This window comes from Antechinus flavipes, chromosome 3, assembly GCF_016432865.1.
Source record: "Antechinus flavipes isolate AdamAnt ecotype Samford, QLD, Australia chromosome 3, AdamAnt_v2, whole genome shotgun sequence".
Taxonomy (NCBI): domain Eukaryota; kingdom Metazoa; phylum Chordata; class Mammalia; order Dasyuromorphia; family Dasyuridae; genus Antechinus; species Antechinus flavipes.
The window spans coordinates 448,154,231-448,166,378 of NC_067400.1; the positions used below are offsets into that span (position 1 = coordinate 448,154,231).

At 31.2% G+C, this 12,148-nt stretch overlaps 1 protein-coding gene across 1 annotated transcript in view; it reads right to left on the bottom strand.

Moving 5' to 3' along the window:
• NBEA (neurobeachin) overlaps positions 1-12,148 on the bottom strand; it is a 754,131-nt gene that overhangs the window by 359,009 nt on the left and 382,974 nt on the right. The window contains exons 36-37 of the mRNA XM_051986470.1: positions 11,753-11,861; positions 7,631-7,797 (exon numbers count right to left, since the gene is read on the bottom strand). Coding sequence (XP_051842430.1) covers positions 7,631-7,797; positions 11,753-11,861 — 276 coding nt within the window. The remainder of the gene's footprint in view (positions 1-7,630; positions 7,798-11,752; positions 11,862-12,148) is intronic.

Here is a 12,148-nt window from a genome sequence, read left to right on the forward strand (position 1 = left end):
CAGCTAATTTCAAAACATAGCACTCTAGGGCAAGGAAGCATTCCCATCTAACCAAGAGCCTTTATTATTGACAAAAGAGATTAATGTATAGGAAACTACAAATATCAAGAGATGTTTATTGTCTGATACATTATCATACTTTTCTTTTGGATGCATATACAATATATAATCATTTGAAACACATTTTATTTCTATAAAGAAAATATAAATCATGTGAAGATGTAAAATGAACAAAATATTTTCAAAGAAAAAAAACACTGGCTTAACTATATTGTATACCTACATGAATCTCAAAGTCTTCACTTTCTTCAATAACATTTAAAAATAAAATAAACAGACTTAAAGCCAATACACTATTTTATAGAATAGGGAAAAATATAAACAAAAATCTTCCAAACTGAGGGGCAAGCTCAAAAAAGACACATCAAAAGAGTCTTGAGATTTCCTCACTAGTTTAATAATGTACTATCTCCAATGATTGCAACAAAAATGCCTTAGATGTCTGCCCAAAACCCAGATGTTACAGTTTAAAATGTACTTTATATAGCTTGGTATAGATTTCATAATTAGCATGTAAATAAAGAATGACAGAATACGATAATTTTGCTGTAACCTAAGGCACTTGTTATAAAAAGTGAACATTTATAAGTTTTGTAGGCTAAATAACAAATAAAGATACTTCAGTAACAAAGTTTACAGACACACACACACACACACACACACACACACACACACACACACACAGAGTTTTCTGTGTGTATACGTATGTTTTTCATGAAAAAAATACAGTTTTTTTTTTCCCCTCAGGCTTTGAGAGGTATTCCAATGTAAGTGAAGGGCCTCATTTTAGTTTCCCAACTACTGATTGTGTTCTTTATTCCTAATCACTTCATTACTTTAAAAAATCTATCATCTTATTAATGTATTCCCTTTCCACTCATACACATTACAATCCTTTTTATATTTCAGACATTGATTTCATAAGTTGATAAACAGGCAAAAAAAACATTTCCTTGGAGACATAATTTTGGTGATATACACCTCTGAATTTTTCAGTCTGACCCTTAGATGAAAATTTGTTATTCAACTGTTTGTAGTCTTTTCATTTTTGTCAACTGTAAAAATTAAGCTCTCTCAGCGTTGCCTTTGAAAATTTTCTATTACTTCACATAACAATGAAGTTTATATTGAATGATAACAGTACTAACTAAATTTACTAAATTATTATTATATAATTTGTTACCACAGAATCTCAGGTAGTAGTGTACTGCTTTTTTAAAGAATTTAGTCACAATTTCTGAAGCCAACACCTTTCAGAAAAATAACATTTATATGGGCTACCAAAAACTTCTCTACATATCTTCTGCCTATGCCTTCCACACAATTCCTTAATGTTCCAGAAAAACAAATTATTCACCCATCAAATCTAATGCATCACAAAAAAGATTCACTTAATAAATGTTTATTGATAGTGATGATAAAAGGTTCTACAGGAAAGCTCAATGATTAGAGTATTAGTCAAAAACTGTTCAAATCCTGCAATGCCTTTTAACTTCCTACCAAAAAAACAAACAAACAAAAAAACCCATCACTTTCCATAGGCAGACATTCATAGTACACTTCAATTTTTAAAAAAGATGACTGGAAGGAGAATTCTAGAGAATCAATTAAAAAACTAATTGAAATAATAACTTTAGCAAATTTGGAGTATACAAATAAAGTCCATATAAATCATCAGCATTTCTATCTATAAACAACAAAGTCTAGCAGCAAGAAATAGAAAGAGCAATTCCATTTGAGATAATTGTAAACAATTATAAAGTATTTGGGAGTCTACGAAGATAAATTCAGGAATTATATGAATTAAATTACAAAAAAACTTTATATACAAATAAAATCAGATTTAAACAATCAGAAATATATTAATTGCTCATGGGGAGGTTAAGCCAATTAACAAAAACTATAATTCTGCCTGTTAATCTACTTATTCAGCACCATATCAAACTACCAAAAATTATTTTATAGAGCTACCAAAAAAAATTCATTTATAAGAACAAAAAGATAACAATATCAAGGAAATCAACAAAAACAAGAACATCAAAGAAATGAAGGAAGGCGGTCCTGCTATACAAGATCTCAAAATGTATAATAAAACTGAAATTATCAAAACAATCTGGTACTTGCTAAGAAATAGAATGATGGATCAGTAGCATACTCCATTTATTTGTTTGTTTGTTTGTTTGTTTGTTTAATAACTTTTTATTGACAGAACCCATGCCAGGGTAACTTTTTACAGCATTATCCCTTGCACTCACTTCTGTTCCAATTTTTCCCTTCTCTCCCTCCACCCTCTCCCCTAAATGGCAAGCAGTCCTATACATGTTAAATATGCCACAGTATATCCTAGATACAATATACGTGTGCAGAACCAAAAAGTTTTCTTGTTGCACAGGGAGAATTGGATTCAGAAGGTATAAATAACCCGGGAAGAAAAACAAAAATGCAAACAGTTTATATTCATTTCCCAGTGTTCTTTCTTTGGGTGTAGCTGCTTCTGTCCATCCTTGATCAATTGAAACTGAGTTAGAGCTCTTTGTCAAAGAAATAGTGGCATACTTTAGATACACAATATATTGTAAACCCGAAGATCCAAACTTTGGGAAAAATTCAATGACAAAAACTGTTAAGAAAACTGAAAAATTGTATGCAGAAATTAGACACAGACTATATCTTGAACACTATATACAAAGACAAGGTCAAAAAAGATATGTGATTTACACAAAAATGGTGATACCATAAGCAAATTAGGAGAACATGAGATAGTTTACATGTCAGATCAGTGGATAAGGGAAGAATTTAGAACAAAGCAGGATACAAAGAAAATTACAAAATAAAATTTGGATCACTTTGATTATATAAAATTAAAAAGTTTTTGTACAAACAAAACTAATGCAATCAAGATTAAAAGGAGAAAATGGGAAATTTTTATAGCAAATATTTTTATCAACACCTCATTTCTCAAATGTATAGAGAACTGAATCAAATTTATAATATGATTCATTTCCCAGATGATCAAAGGATATAAATAGGCAGTTTTCAAGTGAAAAAAACAAAGCTATCTATAGACATGAAAAAATACTTTAAATCATTTTTATTTGAAATGCAAATTAAAACAATTTTGAGGGGCCTCCCATCTCATACCTATCAACCAATATGATCATATTGGTTGATATGCAAAAAAGGAAAATAATAAATGTTTATGATCAGATGATATGGGAAAACTGAGACACTAATGCACTGATGATGGAGTTGTGAACTGATCTAATCATTGTGGAGAGCAATTTGGAATGTTACGCCCAAAAGACTATAAAACTGTGCATATCTTTTGATTCAGCAAAACTTCTGTTAAATCTTATCCCATAAAGATTTTTTTAAAAAAGGAAAAGGATCCATTTGTTCAAAAATATTTATAGCATCTTTTTTTGAGGTAGCTAGAAATTGGAAATTGAGGAAATGTCTATCAATTGGGAAATGACCGAACAAGTTCAGGTATAGATTGTAACAGAGTATAACTGAGCTATAAAAAATGATAAGCAGGGTATTTTCAGAAAAACCTAGAAAGAACTGCATGAACTTATACAAAGTGAAATGAAGATAACCTGGAGAACATTGTCCACAGTAACAGCAGTACTCTATGATGAAGAACTGAATTTCTTGGTTATTTTCAGCAATAAAATGAGATTCAAGAAAATCCCAAAGAACTCATGATGAAGCAAGCCATCTGCCTCCGAGAAAGAAATGATATCGGAATATAGATTAGGAATTCCTCCTTCCTTCCTTTGTTCTTTCCCTCCCTCCTTTCTTTCTACTTTCCCTTCCCCCTTCCTTCTTTTCTTCCTTCCTTCCTTCCTTTCACAAAAGAAATAACATGGGAATGTTTTACACAATTGAAGATGTGTTACCCTATCAGATTGTTTGCTTATTGGCCCCAATGGGTGAGGGAAGGGAGGCAAAATGGGATAGAATTTAGAACTTAAAACTTAAAAAAACAAAGAACATTAAAATTGTCTTTACGTGTAAGTGAGGGAAAATCAAATATTATTTTTAAAAATTTTTAAAATTAAATGACCACCTCAAAAAAATGATGAATGGAAGTAGTTGCTCAATTGGTTCTTCAAGTCTTCATTTTAATCCCATCCAATTAATCCATGATTACTTTTGCTGATCAGATAATACCTTAGGCTTATTATTCCTAAAAAAATATGTACCATTTTTGTGAAACTTGATTGTGACACTTAAACTTGATTGATTCACAACTGATTTAAACTTGTCCTTCTAACTCAAGGTGCAGCATTCTATCCATTTGCCCCTGTGCTCCATATTATGTATAAAGCCATACATATTATTCTTTTTTTAGATCACCATCACTTTCTTAACTAGATATTCAACAACCATGCCTTCAACTCAAGAATAACTCTAGGAATTGAATTCAAATTCACTGATCTATTAGTTTACTAATCTCTTCTTTTTCTTAAAAAAAAAAAAAAATTAGGAAGGTGTCTGACTGTACCACTCCTTTTTTCCCCAGTATCTTCATAAGATTACTGACCATGATTATTAATCCAAATTTGCCTATTCCTGGTATAGTGGTATAGTATAGTAATATAATGGGATCTACTTCCATTTCTCTACTTGCGTTACAATTCCCTAGTAGCTTTACATAATCTAAGATTATTCTCCTTAAAAAAAAAAAAAAAAAAAAAAAAAGCAGCAGTCAATCAACATGGCAGAACAGTGGGAAGAAGTATAGCCCAGATTCCCTAATACAAATCCTCTTGATTGATAAATCAAATAAAGAATCACAGTCAATAATCTTTCTAGCCAAGAAAACTGGGAAATTTATGCTGCATGCAATATTCTAGAACACAAGAACTAAAAGAGGACTGAGGCTTTGCAATGGAGTAACAAAAAATCCCAGAGGGAGAATATAAAATATCTTATAGTAAAAACAACTGACCTGGAAAATGGATAGAGGACAGGTAATTTAATTGAACTATCAGAAAGCATAACCACCACAATTCACCATGGTTCAGGTCCTCACCTCTCACTGGAATTTCTGAAACAGTCTATCAACTGGTTTCCTTACTCAAAGTCTCTCAAATTTATCCTCTACTGAATAGTCAAAATGATATTTCCAAAAGTACAGAATTGATGATGTCACTTTCCTATTGAAAAATCTCCAGAGGCTACTGTTATTTCTGGGATGAATACAAATTCCTCTGATTGGGATTTAATGTCTTTTATAGTCTGTAACCAGGTCATTTTTCCTGCACTATACTATATCTCCCTTATTTCCTGTATTACACAGTACAAATCAAACTAGCCTCCTCACTGTTCCTCCAATACAATGGTGCATCTTCTATCTCCGTGCTCAGAGTGAATGCTTCTCTCAACGCTGCCTCTCAGAACCTTCAATATTGCTTCAAATTTCAGCTCACTGCCATCTTCACAAGAGCCTTTTTGTGATCTCTCCAGGTGCAAAGTGCTTTACCTTCCCAAATCATCTTGAATTTATTTTTCATGTTTTAAATTTACTTAAATACATTTTGCTTCCTAATAAAATGCAGCCTCCCTGAGGGCAAAGACTGTTTTGTTTTTCTTTGTAACACAGTTCCTAGCAGTATAAAACATATACCAAATGCATAATAAGTGATCTGTCAGATCTGCCAAACAAAATTTCACGCCTAATGGCATGCTATGGGTATATTGTCCAAAGAACAACCTGGCCAAGTAAAGAAAGGCATTTCCTCAGAAAGTTAATCTTTGGGGCATGAATTTATTTAACCGCAGCAACTATCAAGGAGTCTATTTACTAAGGTATAGAGGGAGTAAAATTTTCATCCACAAAGAAAGTATCCACAAAAAAAGAAAATAGATAAATACAAAACCAACGTACTATATGTAGAATACCATGGTGGAGGCAGGGGAAGGGAACAAGATTATTAGGCGCTTACTCTGTGTCATGTTCTATGCAAAGTCCTCAAAGTCCTCTCTACTCCCCAAGGTAGCCCATGCTATTCTCATTTTACAGTTTAGGAAACTGAGGAAAAGAGAAGTTAAGTGACCTGCCCAGATTGACACAACTACTAAGTATTTGAAGCTAAATTTGAACTCAAGTCTTCTTAACTCCCAGCCCAATCCCTTATTCACTGTACTCAACCTCAAACAGGAAGGCAAACTAAACCAAAACAAAAAAAAAAAAATCCCCTCAGCTAGAGTTATTCAAAATTCCATGACAAAAGGTCAAGACTATTCTAATCATCATCTTGATGCCCCATCTCCACTTCCTTTTTGACCCTCAAAACATTAGAGAGTTAATCAATTCTGCATTAATTATACTAAAGACCAGCCTTCTCAATTTTCTGCTAGTCTAAAACATCATTAAATATAGTATTAAAAGAATTAACATAATTAAAAGAATGTGACCTAAATCAGTGTAAGGAATTTCTGGAGTGGGCTCTCTGTCCCACAACTCAGTTTCCAACTCATCCATGACTCAGTAAATAATAAAACTTAAGGAGTTGCTTGATTTAGGGAGAAATTGAGTAGCTTGCCCAGGATTTAGGAAATAGTAACAGGTAACATACAGAAACTTGCCAAACTGAGCTGTGTCATGAAATGATACAGCAGAATAGTCATAATAGTAAAATTTCTTGAGGAACATAAGAAATGACTTTTGACAAAAGAAAAAAGGAATTAGATCTATAATAAAAATAACATATAGCACTCCGAAGTTTGCAAAAAGCATTTTATAAATATTTTATCCAAACTTCATAATAACTCTGAGAGAGATGATATAGATATTTTTGTGTTCATTAACAAATGAGTAACTTGCCCATGGTCACTCATCTAGGAAGTATCAGAGGTGGGAATTGAACTCCATCCATTATGCCACGGTTCTCAAAAGCATGCTTTGTTTTATATTTTGGATTTGGAGTCAGAGAGGTTAAATCATGTGTATGTCTTAACAAAGATAAGAAGTGCTGGAGTTAGGATCTGAGGCTAGGTAGTTATGATTTCAGATCTATCTCTGTGTCTCAAAAGAATAAAGAAACCACAGGTTCTTTTCGACATTTCACAGAAGAAAATCTTTATGATGAATCTAATTTTTTTCTTGTATTTGAGGAATTGTTAATACTATAGAAGAATGAATAAGAACATTTCCATGAAAAATTAAAATGCCTTCAAAAAAGCCAGTTTGAAAAAAAAAAAATTAACTGAAATCAAAGAAAAAACCTATTGTTTTTGTAAAGGACAGCCAAAATGTAAATTTCTTTTACATTTTGTAATGTAAAGCATTATAAATTGATACAAATTAAATAAGCAAAACAGTAACATTTAGGTTTTTAGATCATTCACAAATTTTGAAGCATGATTTGAAAGATAAAGGTAAAATACTCGTATTTGCGTCTCTGAGAAGCTTGTATAAGAAAGCTCCCTAAATTAAAATCATGGAACAATTTCTAGGGGAAAACAAACAACTGGCAATACATTTTAAAAATTGCTTTCCAATAAGTATAATTAGCTTTGTCATATTTTGCTTTTCTAAAGATTCATACTAGAAACTTACCTATGAGATACAGCTCCCCAAGCCCCATGTTTGTTTGTGAGAATATTAAGAATCTTTTGCTTCAGCTGATTGGCCGTGACATGATCCCGATGCTTAGCAGCACTGATTAGATGGTCACACATCTTTTCTTCTTCTCTTCGGTCAGCAGCATATTGGGCACATTGTGACTACAGAAGAACACAACAATTTATAATGATTAATTTTTCTACTTTTACAAAATAGAATTATATTTTAACCATAAATAAAAAGTGGAAATAAGTAACTCTATACAAAGATTCAGTTAATACAGATTTTTTTTTTTCTTATGGATTGGGTTTTTCTTTTTCTTGTGCTCAGATTAACAATTAGAATTAAACTCACATTACAGGATTATGAGATTTTATAATCCTTTTATTCATGGCAATTTCATCAACTGCTATGTCTTGGACTAGGAACAAGGCTTTAGAACATTTAACTCTTTCACCTCCAAGCATCTATTCTAGGGCCCCTGTTCTAATTAGTGACATAAGTCAAAACTATAAGATTCCTTGGCCTTTGTTTTTTTAACTTAAAATCTAATGTGGCTCAGTAGAAAACAAATGTTATCATACTTCCTTATTTTGATTGTTATAATTTCATTCATGTGAGTGCTCCTTCCAAAAGTAAAGATCATAAATGAAGGACAGTATTACCCTGTCAGCAATATTATAGGAAACAAAGGCCTAAGGACAAAGAGAATGGATTTCATATTGGATATAATGAACTTTCCATGCTTCTGAGAGGGGCAGTTACTAATGTATAAGAGACAGTTGGAAATTTGTCATTATACCTCAGGAACCAGACTAGGGGCAAATATATATACTTAGAAATCATCAGTACAAATCAAATGCTTTCACTTTTGTGACTCTAGTTCATGTCCTCCTGTGAATTTTCAATTGGAGAATCAATCATGTTCCTCTTCACTAGTACTTATTTTTTCTAGAGATGGTATGCTATGATCTTACTGGCGGATTTTTTTTTTTTTTTTGATTTTTGTTTCAGGAAAAACTTGGGTTGTCATTAAAAGTACTATATAAATCTAGCCAACTCTCCTTTTCATATACAATTCACTATCTGCAGTGTCTGTCTGCAGATAGGGTGGGGAACCTTTTTTCTGACAATCATTTGGATATTGTAACATCATTTGTGGGCCATACAAAATTATCAACTTATAGAACTCAAGCAGTGGAAGGTTATTATACTCAGCTTTCAGTTCATCATCACCTGCAGCTGCCTTAGCAAATTATTCTGCCAGCCTTATGTTACCCATCTCTAGTCTAGAACATAGCTATTCATTAGCCTTTGTAGAGTTAGGCATTTAGTTACTTCCCTATACAATCCTTATTGCCAAATGCCAAACTAATATTCCTCAGATACAGATATGAACATGTCACTCCTCTGGTCAAGAAATTTCAGGGCTTCCCTACTGAATTATTCCTGATAAGGAATAAACCCCTTTGATTCACTTTAAACCTTTTACAATCTGGATTTAGTAAGCCTATTTTTCCAGGTTAGTTAGAGCTTATGATTCTTTATGTTCTTTGCATTCCAGGCAACAGTGTCATACATGACAATTTAACTCCTTCATGCCTTTGTATAGGCTATCCTCCTTGCCTGAAATACTTTCTCTTTTCCTCTTCCCTTAGGAACTTCCAGGTCTTTTCAAGGCCAAAGTAGCTCAAGTGCTACCTTATACAGATGCATTTCCAGAATCCCTCCAGTTGTTAGAATTTTTCTTCCTCTTTTTGCCCCTTGTACTCCCACCAAATGATTTTGCTTTTTTCTATATATTTCTAAATAAACTTTTTGTTGTAAATATTTAGGCATTTTAATATTTCCACATATGCAGCCCATTTACTATTATAGATCACTATTCTACCTTACTACTTTGGAAAAGTGGCCACCATAGCAATCTGTAAAGGGTTAATTCATTTTTCAATTTATCTTCTTGTACAGGGAAGCACCAATTAGTACAATGATCTGCCTCAGTAATGAGGTTAATATTTCATCAGTTCATTGGACAATAAAATTAAATTTTCATTTTTCTTTCTTAACAATTACAGAGGCTAACAAAATGAATGTTAACTATGAAGTTACCTTATCACACCATATCATATCATATAAAATAAATCTGACTTTTCTTCTTTATATGTGGTTTATAAAATAAGCTTTACAAAATTCCTACAAATGTTCTTTTAATTTCTTAAAAGATCCTTGATTCATATAATTACAAAGTCCAATATAAAATAATGCATGTTTTTAAACAAGAGTAAAACATGCATTCATTTATTAAGTCAGTTCTAGCCTAGAGAAAAAAATGTAACAATTAAGTTTAAAAAGCAAGTTACAATTATTGAGCAAAACCTAGAAACAATATATGATATTCATTTTTCTTAAGTGAGATATAAGTATATAATCTATAACTAATATTGCCAAAAGTACATCATATAATCTTCACAGTGACAGTGGAATTATAAGAGACCTACATTAAAGCACTCTACATGTTAATTAATTGTTAAATCTTATAAATATTATCTTTTTGCTTTAAATCTCATTTTGGGGGTTTTCATATGACAAATACAATTAAAATGTACATAGTCTATAAAGCATCTTGGTTTTCTTACTGGAAAAGAAGATTGATTTAAGACTGTTCCTTTAGGGAATTTAGTTAATATTCCAAATCTTATTTGCTAACAGAAGCTGGAAGCTAATTGAATATTCTCATTTTGTATAGAGTTCTGACAGACTGTATATTTAAACATATTCTTCAAAGAACAGATAACTTGATCTTTTCTTGTCATCTTAGGTTACTGCATCATATCCTGATAAAGATCCAATGTTATTTATTGTTAAGGCAATATGAAACTTCACTTTGATATACACTTTATTGTAAATTTGCTTTTTATCAAAGTTTAAAATATCTAGTATACAGATGGTAATAAAGTTGTTGCAGAACCATATGACAAGTGCCTGATGTCTGGACTGACAAAGTGAAGTAAAGGTTAAGTGTATTGAAAACAACAACAGATATCTCTGCGTCTCATACTTTACAGCAAGGTCAAAAAAGCAAAAGAAATAGTCCATCAAACTATAAGTTTGAGAGAGCTGCTTCACTTAGATAAGAACTTCATCAAAACTAGGAATGTGGTCTCCAATTCCCAACCAAACCATACTTGATGGTGCATGTTAATAAAATAGCACAGCCATTTTGTTTTTTATTTAGTATGATAGTTCAAACCAGTTGTAACATGAGCCCACCCAAATATCTTAGATATTAATATGAGAAAACAATAAATTTGGTTTCATAAAATGCAGAAAATATTGCCTAATGAAATATTTTAAAATAATGAATTCAGAGATTTTAAATGGAATACATGTTAGATTATCAGTACAGAATGGGGCAAATAATTATTGAAAATATAAAACCACAAAAGAACATTTAAAATATTTTGGGTATTCCTATAAAAACGGAATTTGAATATTTTATCTTACTTTACACTAGAGATGAAAGATTTTTCAAACTATTCTTAGAGCTTAATGATTTTGACAACTAGATGACAAATAGCAATTCTTTAGAAGTAATCTATTAGATAATACACAAGAAAATTAAAATGAAATTAATGCCATAATGAATTAAATACTGGATTGATAAGTAGGACAATTTGTAGAATGGTTGATAAAATGGTTAGTTCTTTACTATTACTACTATATTACTATTTACTACCACTCCATTACCTTCCTCATCTTTCTAGTGGTTTGGAAAATCTGGCAAATTAAAAAATTACATTAAAATTTTTATTTGCATTTCTCTAAATAAAGTTAGCAAAATTCTATTTAAATATTTGATCCTCTGCTATATCACATTATTAAGTATTCTGATTAAAGTATATCTTCAAGTTGAGAATATTCTCCTGGCTTTCAGGTGACAGATGAGAAAATAAACTATCTACTTTTTTTTTTTTAATGGTCTAAAATGGCTTCAAAGAATTTTTTCTTTCTCAAAAATAAAAAAGAACAATCACTTTTTTTTGTTCAGTGTTACACAAAAGTAATGGCTATCTAAAAACAGAAATGGTGAATTTCCATCTCTTCTCAAAAACTTACCTCAAATTCTGCATGTTTGTGCACATCCTCAGCCCTCTGTCGATTCAAAATAAACTCTGCTTCATTGGCAACACGCACTATATGATCTTTCATAGCATGACATAACAATCTGAAGTAAAAAAAGTATTTGATTAAGTTCTGTTTATAGTTTTGACTCTTTTAAATTCTTTCAAGAATCAGAATATTGCAAATATTAAACTGTCATCCAAATTGACTAAACTATTAAATAAAATTATTTTTGTGTTTGTTTCTATTTCAGAGTACTTTTAAAACAAAAATATACTAATAAATTCTTACATGAAAATCATAAGAGATCTTGTAAATACAATTTCTGTTAATGAAACTTGTTTTTAGAAAGATTTTAAATTGAAGAAAAAGTTTTAACGATGTCTAATA